This window comes from Staurois parvus, unplaced genomic scaffold (genome assembly GCF_062004578.1).
Source record: "Staurois parvus isolate SC_StPar_1 unplaced genomic scaffold, SC_StPar_1.0 ptg000839l, whole genome shotgun sequence".
Classification (NCBI taxonomy): Eukaryota; Metazoa; Chordata; class Amphibia; order Anura; family Ranidae; genus Staurois; species Staurois parvus.
The window spans coordinates 3,283,473-3,296,825 of NW_028318635.1; the positions used below are offsets into that span (position 1 = coordinate 3,283,473).

At 41.1% G+C, this 13,353-nt stretch overlaps 1 protein-coding gene across 3 annotated transcripts in view; it reads right to left on the reverse strand.

The window, feature by feature from the left end:
* GTF2IRD1 (GTF2I repeat domain containing 1) overlaps window positions 1-13,353 on the reverse strand; it is a 161,698-nt gene that overhangs the window by 15,035 nt on the left and 133,310 nt on the right. For 2 of the 3 annotated variants that reach the window (XM_089655393.1, XM_089655392.1), the window contains exons 19-23: window positions 12,334-12,399; window positions 7,167-7,250; window positions 3,290-3,473; window positions 3,108-3,136; window positions 2,545-2,622 (exon numbers count right to left, since the gene is read on the reverse strand). In XM_089655393.1, coding sequence (XP_089511519.1) covers window positions 2,545-2,622; window positions 3,108-3,136; window positions 3,290-3,473; window positions 7,167-7,250; window positions 12,334-12,399 — 441 coding nt within the window. The remainder of the gene's footprint in view (window positions 1-2,544; window positions 2,623-3,107; window positions 3,137-3,289; window positions 3,474-7,166; window positions 7,251-12,333; window positions 12,400-13,353) is intronic. The other variant, XM_089655394.1, reaches the window with a different exon arrangement.

Here is a 13,353-nt window from a genome sequence, read left to right on the forward strand (position 1 = left end):
AAATCTGCCATGCATCAGTGACCACTTATCTAAAAATGCACTTTGCCTGATTGTCTCAGAACTCTGTTTTCTGCCCTGGAACAAGAAACAAGTAAAGTTTCATTGAAGTCCAAACTTGTGCATATTTGTCCAGATCAATGAAACCGACTGGTATTGGTAGCGTTCCTGTTTCTTTCATTATTGGTTGCCATTAGGTAATAGTTGTAAGGTTTATAAAATTTGGTTATCCTATGCACCTGAAAGGGTGCACTCACATTTGCAAACGCAACAGCATGGTGATTAGATGTGAGAACCCCAACGGGGGTTCCCATTATTAGCTGTGAATGGCAGCCTCATTTAAAGCAATTGGAGGCTGCTGGCCCCTGGAGCTAATCTCACCCACTTGCATGTAATAGCGCATGCAGCAATCACATGCAAATGATCGGCTCTGGACTCAGGTAGCCTGCGTCCACGGCTGATCACTTGCATGTGATCGTTGCATGAGTGATTAAATGTGAGTGAGCACCATTAGTTGCAGGAGCCGGCAGCCTTCTATTGCTTTCAAGAGAGCTGCCTCCCACAGCTAATTATGGGAACCCCTGCTGGGGTTCTCACATTTAATAGCTGTGCGGGTGCATTCACAAGAGTGAATGCACCCCTAATATGATATTAAGCCCAAAAGCAAACATTTTATGATAATGCAGCTTACATTTCTTAGATATGGTGGCTGCATTAGTTACTTAGACTTTTTCCTTTATTTTTATCCTGTCATCCAGCTACTACATCTGTTGTCTTTAACCACTAGTCTGAAGGGCACTTATACCCTCTTCCTGCCCAGGCCAATTTCCAGCATTCAGCGATGTTGCACTTTGAATGACAATTGCGCGGTTATGCAACACTGTACCCATATAAAATTTTTATCATTTTTTTGCTAGATAGAGCTTTATTTTGGTGGTATTTAATCATCTATGGGTTTTTTATTTTTCCTTAAACCAAAAACCGCTGAAAATTTAGAAAAATAAAATTTTTTTCTTAGTTTTTGTTATAAAATTTTGTAAATAAGTGATTTTTCTCCTTCACTGATGTGCGGTAATGAGGCTGCAGTGATGGGCACTGATAGGCTGCACTGATGGACACTGATAGATGGCACTGATGAGGAGGCACTGGTAGGTGGCACTGATGGGCATTGACATGCATCACTGATGGGCACTGAAAGGCAACACTCATATATGGCACTGACAGGCGGCACTGATAGGCAGCACTGACTGGCACTGTTAGGTGGCACTGATAGCCAGCACTGACGGGCACTGATAGGCGGCACTGATGCACACTGATAGGCGGCACTGACTGGCACTGAAAGGCGGCACTGCTAGGTGGCACTAACTGGCATTGATAGGTGACACTGAAAGGCAGCTCAGATGGGCACTTATATGTGGTATTGATGTGCACTGGTAGGCACTGAAATGTGGCATTGATGGGCACTGGCAGGTGGCATGGATGAGCACTGACAGGTGGCACTGCTGGGGCTACACAGATCATCAGGGCACACTGATCATCAGTGCCCTGATGATTAGTGTACATGTCCCCTCTGAGAGATGCCGATTACCGGCATTTCCCTATCTACACGCGATCAGCTGTGATTGGACACAGCTGATCATATGACTGAGCCAACATCTTCAGCTCTTTCTGTTGATCGGTGATCCGCTCTGTCCGAGGCACACAGCGCACCGCTAATCGCCGCGCTGTGCGCTCCCGGACTCGCGCATGCGCAGTTAGAATGGGAGGACGTCATATGACGTCCTCCCAGAATGAGAGAACCGCCTTGCGCCCGTCATTGTACTATATGACGGGCGGGAGGCGGTTAAACAACAAATCATTTACCACTGACAGGGGTTTTTAAAATAATCAACTTTTATTTATTCATGTAAATCCCCTAAAAACTGTTTCTGTAACTGTGGTGTGAGCTGGAGCTTGGCTTCAATTTGTAAGTGTATCTAAATCTGCTAGTCCAGCTACTGTAACACTCCCCTCCCCCTGGACTCACAAGGCTGCTGTCCAAAAATGCTCCTTTGCTCCTTCATCCAGAGTGGGACACTCTAATACAGCCGGTGTGTAACTGGGGCAGATCACCAAGTAAAAACAGATGGAAAAAGGCTAAAATAAACTAATTCAGCCACCACATCTAAAGATGGGTAAGTTGCAATATATTATATTTTTGGTTTGGGATTTAATGTATCCACATTCGTTTTACGTAACTATGATACTTTATGTTGAAGAATAGGAACTTTCACGGTACCATCACAGCAGATCATTGTTAAGTGACAGGCAATGCAATGTTATTTTGAGAAGTACTGTGTTTATAAGGATAAACTTGGTTCATTAATATTATGACAAAATAAAAACATAAAATATATAAAGATTTTTTTTAAGAGGAAATCTGTTTTATTGTGTTCATACAAATAGTAACAATAATTAGAAATACCTGGTACCATAAAGGTAAATATTCTCCAAAATACCAGTACAGGGTGGTTGATTTGTACACTACATTACATGGTTCACACTAACCATATTTTTCATTGAAGAGTTCCTTAACTTGCTCACGAAGGATAACTTTTTCTCCTAATCTGTTTGCATCTTCATCATCTGTTAAAACAAAATACATTAATATTTGACTAGAAATGCAGTTGCTACCATATATATTATATATCTATTTTTCCATTTCCATTGAAATGTTTATTGAATTTCAAGGAAGAGCAGAAACACCCAATGACAAATTAATGTTATTTTACTGTATAGAAGATGCAAATTCTAGTAGGACAATAGGCACAAAGCACACAGCTAACACCTAGACAAAGATCTTTGTTTCCAAAAAAAGTAACTGATATTTTCAGAGCCCAGTGAAATTTTATAATTTCAGACACATTTCTAAAAATACCAGTCCTTATCTGTGTAAAGCTTTGTAAATTGAGCCTAATGCACACATTTAGTAAGATGAGATTTTATATGTGCACACACATTCTCATACATTACAAATAGAGAAGAAACGTAAGATGTCACTAATCCAAATAAAGTCTTTAGACAGTATATTTATTACCAAATGTAAAATAAACCAGAAGCAAATATATTACCAGGTCTGGGGATTAGTCCCTGAAATGGCCTGAAATGTAAGCAAAACAAAAATGTTACAATGATTATTATTGATTTATTATAGAGTTCATCAAGATTTTTTTTTTGTAGCCGATTAGTCCATATACTTTTTTTATAAGCAAACATACAGCTACTACTGGTAATTGTAGATTAATGCATGTACCTTGCCACTGTAAATTTGATTTTGTCTGCTACAGCTAAAATCCGCTCTAGATTCTGTGATCCAAAAGTACAGGGTTTACGGAATGGGATTCCTGGAGGCAGGCCTTCTATTATGACAGAGCCAGGATTGCTCTTAATGCGCTTATAGGGTACTTGTACTGGGTATTTAATCCCAAGAGCTTCACCTGTCAATAAAACACACACATACAAAGACTCATTGATGTTTCTGGTGTGAGAACTTTTCTACATGCACTCATGTCTTCACAGTAATCTATGAATATACATGGATAAAAACCTTTTCCATTAAACAACAAAGCAGGTATTCTCTATAGCTGTTCTTAAATGTTAGCCAATTGTTATAACATAGCATTATGGGAAAAAAAGGATTATTCAATATACAACTGCGTAAATCACTTAATGTTAAAGTATTATCTAGAGCAGTGGTCTCCAAACTGGGGATTGGGGGTTGGGTGTGGCCCTTTGCTTGCCTTTATCCAGCCCATGGGCACTATCTCTCCCACTTATACCTCCCACTGACACCAACAATTGGCCATAATTACAGCCACTTGCGTCAATGATATAAAGGAACTATTCCTCCCACTGACACCAACAAAAGGGCATAATTACTGCCACTGACACCAACAATGGGACTTTTTTTTCATTCACCATGCCCTCCAATGATTGGGTAATATTCCTCCCATTGACACCAACAATAGGGCGTAATTCCCGCCACTGACAGTAACAATAGAGAATAATTCCTGCCACTGACACCAACAATGGGACATTATTCCATTCACACCATTCCATCCAATGATGGGGTACTATTCCTCCCAATTAAACCAACAATGTGGCATAAGCTCTGTCACTGACATCAACAATGGGGGGCACTATTCCTCCCAATGACACCAACAATGGGGCATAATTACGGCCACTGACATCAACAACGGGGGCACTATTGCTCCCACTGACTCCAATGATGAGATATATGTAGTTTGCGCCCACACTAGGACATTTTCTACTCCCTCTGGCCACAGTGCGTCCCCCTATAGTACACAGGACAGAAAACTGGCCCCTTGTTTAGAAAGTTTTGTAGACCCCTGATCTAGAGGATGTGATGCAAAGCCAAAGGCAGAAACAATGCTAATGAGAACTTACAGCAGGTAAAATAAGTATTGAACATGTCACCATTTTTCTCAGTAAATATATTTCTAAAGGTGCTATTAACATGAAATTTTCACCACATGTCGGTAACAACCCATGCAATCCATACATACAAAGAAAGCAAAACATATAAGTTCAGAAATTAAGTTAAAGGTATGTATAATACAATGAAATGATACAGGGAAAAAGTATTGAATATGTTAACTGAAATTTATTTAAAACTTTGTACAAAATCCTTTCTTGGTAATGACAGCTTCAAGATGCCTCCTGTACGGAGAAACTAGTTGCATGCATTGCTCAGGTGTGGTTTTGGCCCATTCTTCCACACAAACAGTTTTCAAATCTTGAAGGTTCCGTGGGCCTCCTCTATGAACTCTGACTTTTAGTTCCTTCAACAGATTTTCTATTGGATTCAAGTCAGGTGATTGGATGGGCCATTCTAGCAGCTTTTTTTTCTTCTTTCCTTGAAACCAATTGAGCGTTTCCTTGGTTTTGTGTTTGGGATCATTGTTGCATAGTTACATAGTTAGTCTGGCTGAAAAAAGACAAAAGTCCATCCAGTTTAACCATAGAAAAAAAAGTTATAATCCTATACCCACAGTTGATCCAGAGGAAGGCAAAAAAAACCCCAAGCAAAGCATGATCCAATTTGCTCCTGCTGGGAAAAAAAATCCTTCCTGATCCCCCTAGAGGCAATCGGATATTCCCTGGATCAACTTTACCTATAAATGTTAGTATCCAGTTATATTATGTGTTTCTAAGAAACAATCCAGGCCTTTTTTGAAGCAATCCACTGAGCTGGCCAGAACCAGCTCTTGAGGGAGTCTATTCCACATTTTCACAGCTCTCACTGTGAAGAAACCTTTCCGTGTTTTGGAGATTACATTTCTTTTCCTCCAGACGTAAAGAGTGCCCCCTTGTCCTGTGTCAACAAGAGTGCCCCCTTGTCAACATGTATAAATACATCAGTGGCTCATATAGTGATCATATCCCCCCTTAATCTATGCCAATGCCAATATTCCCTCCCAGTCCAAGTCTTGGAGAGCAGCTCTCAGCCTTGGAAAATTAGCTCTCTTGAAATTGATCAGTTTTATTTTTCCCATATGTACTTGCTGTTTACAGCTAACAATAAATTAAATCATGTTATGGTCACTGCTACCCAGATGTTCTTTTATGTGGACATTCGTAATAAGCTCTGCATGGTTTGAGAATACCAGGTCCAGCACAGCATCATTCCTAGTAGGGTCCTCTATGAACTGTACCATAAAATTGTCCTGTAGTAGGTTTAAAAATGTTTGCCATTTAACTGTTCCTGCAGTACCATTACTCCAGTCAATTTCTGGGTAGTTAAAATCCCCCATTATTATCACTGTCCCAGCCCTTGCAGCCCTTTGGATCTGTGCAAGGAGCTGAGTTTTCACCTCCTCATTAACATTGGGAGGCTTATAACAAACTCCAATGATTACCTATGGAACTGCACCCCCCCTGTGCAGTTCCACCCATAATACTTCAGCCTCATCACACTCTCCATCATTGACCATTGTCTTTCTGAAATGTCCATCTTCGTTTCACCTTCAGCATCCTGGTAGATAGCAGCAGATTTTTATCAAGAATGTCTTGGTACATTTTTCCATTTTATCCTTCCTTCAATGATATGAAGTTTGCTGGTACAGTATGATGAAAAACACCCTCACACCATGATGTTCCCACCTCCAAACTTCATTGTTGGTATAGTGTTTTTGGGGTGATGTGCAGTGCTATTTGACCTCCAGACATGGTGTGTATTATGGCATCCAAAGAGTTCAATATTGGTCTCATCTGACCAGACTAGATTCTTCTAGTATTTCACAGGCTTGACTAAATGTTGTGTAGCAAAATTTTAAATGCGTTTCAACATGCTTTTTCCAGGTCTTTCTGAAGCTCTTCACTAGTGGTCCTTGGGTCTTGGACAACTCTTCTGATAATTATTTTCACTCCTCTGTCAGAAATTTTGCGAGAAGCACCTGGTCGTGGCCGGTTTATGTTGAAACGATGTTGTTTCCACTTTCGGATTATGGTCCCAACAGTGTTCACTGGAACATTCAGAAGTTTAGAAATCCTTCTGTTATCAATGCCATCAGTATGTTTTGCAACAATAAGGTTGCAAAAGTCTTGAGAGAGCTCTTCGCGTTTACTCACCATGAGATTTTTATTCTGGGACACCTTGGTAATGAGACACCTTTTTATAGGTCATCAGTTGAGACTGAACCAGCTGACATTAGTCAAGGGCAGGACAGCTTTCTAATTACTAATAGATTTCAGCTGGTGTCTTGGCTTTCCATGCCCATTTGCATCTCCCTTCCTTCAGGTGTTCTTCAATACTTTTTCCCTGTGTCATTCCATTTTATTATACATAACTTAATTTCTGAACTTATTTGTTTTGATTTCTTTGTATGTATGGATTGCACGTGTTGTTACGGACATTTGGTGATAATTTCACTTCAATAGCACCTTTAGAAATTTGTTTACTAAGAAAAATGATGACGTGCTCAATACTTATTTTACCCGCTGTATATGCAAGTAGCTTGCATAATTTTAGCAAATAAACATATATGATGGATTGCACATGCCACTATTAAAAGGTATCAGTTTCTTCTATGTGCACTTCTAATGGACATTAGACAGCCTTCTGGCATGATTTGTCTTTGATTATTACAGCAATATCTCTACACACTCACCATACTTTTTATTGAACAGGTCTTGTACTTGTTCACGTAGAGTATTGGCAATATCTATCCGTGAGAGTCTGGCATCATAACTCTCTAGAAGGAAAAGAACATTAATATTAAATTATGTTGATAAAACAAATGCATAAAACTGACCATTCATACCTCACAATATGGCTACCTTAATTGCTATTGTAAATACTATGAGATTTGTCAGATTATTTGTATTTTGTATGAAGTGCATACTGATGTAAAATCTAGACGGTAGATAATTAAATATCCAATTTTCTCCCTAGTCTGTATTAGCATCTAATACTTAAACTGTATGCTCAAGCAATATTTTTTTGGCTTTGAATAATGTAGAGGATGGTTAGTACCACTACCAAGTTTTCAATACTATCCAGGGTTCTTTTAAGGAGAGTGTTGACAGGCTATTGATCAATTCAGAGATTTCCCCTCAGTTTCTGTCCTTTACAACAGTTTTACTGGACCAAAAGTGAACGAATATCTCCAACAGCAACACCGTACTAGCTAAGACTAGGTGGCAGCCTTACAAACTCGAAAACAGAGACCTGATGGTGAAAAGTCCAAGAAGCACTCACAGGCCTGGTAGCTTGAGCCTTAAAGTGGTTGTAAAGGCTCAAGGTTTTTTATCTTCAAGCATTCTATGCGTGAAAAAAAAACCTTCTGTGCATAGCAGCCCCCCTCCTCAATGGCTGAGACACTAACTGTTTTCAATCACAGTTAGTGGGCCAATGAGGAGAGGGAGGGGGCGTGGGTGAGGCCAAGCCGCAGCTCTGTGTGTGGATGGACATGCAAAGCAGCAGCTCAGGACCAAGACTACTTGGGTACCCCCATAGCAAGTTGCTTGCTCTGGGGGCACTCAGCAGGAGGGAGGGGCCAGGAGCACTGGCAGAAGACTTAAGAGGAAGAATGGGGCTGCTGTGTGCAAAACAATTGCACAGAGCAGGTAAGTATAACATGTTTGTTATTTTTTTATATTGCCTTTAATATCACTTTAACTGGAAAGGATGGGGGGGGGGGCAGGGCAAGCAGCCCCAACCTTGAGACCATAAGCCTTAATGATGGCCTGCTTAAGCCACCTAGATGTTGTGGAATAAGAAGCAGGGGTGCCTTTCCTGGGTCCATCTGGTATAGCAAAAGGAAAATTTGTATACCTAAAAGAAGCTCCTGGAAACTTGCATAACCAAAAAAACATCTAGACAAGAGAGGAGAAAAATTTCCCTCTGTTCAACAGAAGCTGGACACAAGGACAGTGTTAAGGAGAAAGGCAAACATCACCTCCAGAAGGAAAGAAGGCCTAGGCCTCAACATTATACTGTCTTTATGAAGCACACTTGCCTAGTTGAGGTGATTGATACAAGGTAAATTACCCTGTCTGTCAGAGCAGAGAGAGAAATGTCTCTGATAGGTTCAAACAGGGGCTTTTGGAGTATTGAGAGGACCAGGTTCAAATCCAGTAGAGCAGAGGAGAGTTGACCAGGGATGCCACATGGGAGACCCCCTGAACAAACGTCTTGATCAGAGTGGAATGCCAACAGAATAGCTATAGCAGAAATCAGGCCATTAATCATACTAAGGGCTAAATTTTGTTCCATACTCAATTGTAGGAGAAAAAGGATCTGTCCTATGGTGCAACTTCTGCCAATTGTCCACATTAGGGATGTGTGTGGCCGAAAAAGCTGGAACATGATGTTCTGCTCAATACAAGACTCACTCTACTTCTATTACTGCAGCTAAGCTTCTTGGCTCTCCCAAAAAATTGATGCAAGCTACTGTCGTGGGACTGACTGACTGGATTTGGTGCAGAAGACCCTTCAACAGGTTGCTCCAAGGCTGAAGGAACAGCAAAATTTGCCCAGAGCTCCAAAACATTTGATGAGATTCCAGTAATGACCAAGCCCCCTGCACAGCCAAAGTGCCCAGGATTCCAAGCTCCTTGCCGAAAAGCCCAATATTAGGGATACCTTAAAAGCCTGAGAGGACTAGCACTGGAGCCAGCACCTTGGTGAACAGGTGCAGAAGACAGGCCAAATGGAAGGGCCATGAACTGGTAGAGCAGAGGTCACAATGGAAAGTGCAAAAAGCTTTTATCTACTGGAAAGATGGCTATGTGTAGTTGTCTTTTATGTCCACTGAGACCAAAAACTCCCCTTGATGAAGGGAAGTGACAAAAGGTTTTGTTGAATCCATTTGAAATTTTGGAGCTTAAAGGGTAACTCCACTTTCTTGAAAAAAATATAGCAAATTGAAAAAAAAATAATATAGCATATACAATTGTGGTACAAGTCATTGTCTCATTTAATGTTATTAAAATTACTTTTCCTTTTCAATCTGCAGCTACTGTAATCTTCTCTAAAATTCAATGCAATATGGCAAACTGGAGGAAATTCCCCGGAAATGTAATTTCCTGTTTGTTTGTTTGTCTTTTTGATTTTCCCATAAGTCTGAAGAATGGTGAACAGGTTAAAGAAAAAACCCTGAAAATGTTCTTTAGCTGTAACTGTGGTGATGACTCCTTGGTCTAAGAGTCTGCAGAGCAACTGTGATTGGCAAGACACTGTGGTGAAAAAGGGAGACTGGAGTTTAGAAAGTGAGCAGGTGGCAGTCAATTAATCTTTAGCTTGTAATTCTAGGCCACCACCTCTTGCATCCAGGTATCAGGGATGCAAGATTTCTAAGCAACCACAAAGGCCAGCAGATGTCCCTCCACTCTTGAAAGTGGGGGTGCATCTTTTTCCCAAGCAGGGCTTCTTTGTGGATTTGAAATACTTTGAATTCCTATGTCTGAACAGAGCTTAAAGAGTGTCTTGATGAGAAAGTTCAGAGGATAGTAGGGCAAAAGGATGCTTCTGGGAAGTAACAGATGGAGATGATTTGCAAGCCTTTTCCCTTGGCTTTTTCTGCTGAGGAAGATGAGTACTCTTGCCCCCAAGAGCATCCTTGATGCATCCAGATTGCATTCAAAGAGATGTTGTCCATCAAAGGCCATATGGAGCTAATGCTTCTTGCAAGTAAGTCCTGCAGTCCAGCACTTTAGCCACAGAGCCCTGCGCAATTGCATTGTTAAAGAATCTAGTGTGATAGTATGACCCAGAAGACTGAAGGTTTCCAACAACCAATCCGAGCTAAAGTTCAGAGTCTGGGACATCTGGTCCATATGATCGAAGATCTGCGGGTCTAGGTCAGCAGCTATCAGATCCAGTTTAAGGGATTTGGACCAATTAAACATGGTTTGTGAGAGGAGAAATACATACAGAACTGGGTGTAAAGCAGAACTTGCTAAGGAGAACTAAGACAAGAAATTGCTGGATCCACAGTAGAGATGCAACAGTTTGAACAAACTATTCACAATGTGTGTAGACAGAAAACAAGTGTTTAGGGGCGCCAACACCATAGATATGGTACTTCCAACCTTCATACAGAAGCAATTTAAAAAATGGGTGTGAAGGAAAGGGTTTTGGAGGTCATAACAGCCCTGTAGGACCCAAGGCCAGACGCAGCAATGGTAGAAGCAACAGGCTGATCCTCCAGCTTCATAGAGGTGTGTGCTACATCAATAAGAGCCAAGATGGTCTTCAACTTAGGCGTGAGAGCTGCAGACTGCAACTCCTCAGAGGAAAGCTCCCCAGTCAGAGAAATGACTGATTCAGAATCAGAACGCCTCCATGACTAATGGTTCGGATGCACCTGAGGCCGTAGGCTGACAAGGGTGCAATACCACATTTGTGGCTTTTTACAATCAGAGTGAGAAATCATTTGGGGAATATAGGATATAAAGTCTTATATGACTGAAGTAGAGACCCTTTCTGAATCGGCAGCAGCCCAAAAAAATCCAATAGAGCAAATTAGACTCCAGTGAGGGGAGAGACTCCAACCAGAAGACAGTAGGCTATAGTACTTGCCACTATCAGGGGTGCGCTGACAACAGTCCCTGATCCATTAGTGGACATTTTGTGTGTGTCTATAATCAGACATTTCAGTTGTGGGTGTGGTAAGCAACATACTGTTAGTTGGAAAGACATACTGGACAGCCGGTAGCTGGCAGAAGTGCTCAAGACCAGAGGATCAGTGGTTGGAGGTGACCAAACTTCACTGCAGGCAGCAGGAGTGGATCAGGGATTGAGGTTCCATGTGGCTCAAACAGCAGGAGTAGTGGTGGGAAGATTCTTCTCCAATGCTGTTTGGCAGGAAAGAGCAAAGAGAACATGTGTGATACTCCGCCCAGCAGAATGATGTCAGCGCGCTGTCACACAGCATTAATTACTTCTGTTGCAAGCCAACAGGTAAACAAGAAATAAAGTAAGCAATCCATCAACTATTAAAATGAGGGTGCTCCCAGTGCCTCAACAGACAAGTTCATGACAATGTCAGCAATCTGGACCTGGAAAGTGCTCTGTGGCTAATAAAACCAGAACCAGTCTGGAAAGCACTTAAGGTCAACGCAGGGCCCATTGATCATTTCCAGGCTCACTTCACAACATCCTGTCCAGCAGGGCCCAGTTAGGGTAAAGGTGTGGAAGCCAAGGCTAAGAACAATTGCACTGGTAGCTGGAAAGAATGTGCAGAGGCCACCTGAAGCTACAGAGTAAAGGGAGAGCTGAAGAGAAAATGTCCATGCTCCTAGGACACTAGCAAAAACTAAGGCATGCTGGTATTCGGAGGGGAGGGGTTAGGCACTTTGCTTCAGTTTTTTGTTTTCCAATGTCAGAATTTCTGTGTTCCTCGAAAGAGAAAAAAAAGGTTTGGCTGGATTAATACTTTAATCAGGTTTGGGCCAAAGTTATGTTTTTTAAATTGTTCTCACCCTGCCTAGGTAATTGAAGTGAACTAGGCTAGGGGAATTTTACTCCTTAGTAAATTAACCTCCTGGCCTCTACCAGTAATGCTTAAATGAAATTGGGCTTGTTTCCTTGTTCTATGAATTCCCCGTTTACCCACAGTCTTTGAAGAGGGAGATCCCAATACAGGATTTTGCATATACTGTATACCAGTTAGGACATTCTGCAAATTAATCCCCGGGTAGAATTTCCAATATTCTTTCCCCTTTTCTTTATGGCCCCTATAACAGATCATGATTCCTTTGTTCAAAACAAGTACAGTTATTACAGGACGTTTTGTACCAATCCTCAAACTATCTAAATACAGTGGCTCTTACCTTGAAAGTTAGGCCTCTTAGTATTTTCATCTGATAGGGAATTGTGACAATCTTTATCATTGACTCCTGAAATGATTGATCGGGCATTAGAATTGCTGCATACTGGTAAATCACTCATGGTCATTGATGGTAGAATGAGGTAACCCATAGCAACTAATTTGACTTCATAGTACTAAAGTGAGAAAAATCCTCTCTTGTATTAAAAGGTATAGACTCCAGAGAGAGAGATATCATATTACCCCGGTACAAATCATTAGTAACAACTCATCTTGAATATGCAGTTCAGTTTTAGGCACCAATTCACAAAAAGAACATTGGGGAACTGGAGAAAGTACAGAGAAGAGCAACCAAACTGATAAGAGGCATGGAGGAGCTCAGCTGTAAGGAAAGATTAGAGGAACTGAATGTATTCTCTCTTGAGAAGAGCAGATTAAGGGGGTATATGATCAACATGTATAAATACATCAGTGGTCCATATAGTGAACTCGGTGTAGAGCTATTCACCCTGAGGTCATCACAGAGGACAAGGGGGCACTCTTTATGTCTGGAGGAAAAGAAATGTAATCTCCAAACACAGAAAGGTTTCTTCACAGTGAAAGCTGTGAAAATGTGGAATAGACTTCCACAAGAGTTGCTTCTGGCCTCAGTTCTTTAGCTCATTTGATTGCTTCAAAAAAGTCCTGGATTCTTTCTTGGATACACAGAATATAGCTGGTTACTAACAGTTATAGGTAACGTTGATCCAGGGAATATCAGCCTCTCGGGGGATCAGGAGGGCATTTTTTCCCCCCTGCAGGAACAAATTGGATCATGTTTTGCTGGGTTTTTGCCTTCCTCTGGATCAACTGGGTATAGGATTATAACTTTTTTTTTTTTTTAATGGTTGAACTGGATGGACTTTTGTCTTTTTTCAGCCAGACTAACTATGTATGTAACTATGTACTCAAGTCTAAATATTAAGAGACTTTTTCTGATATTGTTCCATGGGTTATTGCCATTTTAGACATTGATATTACATTT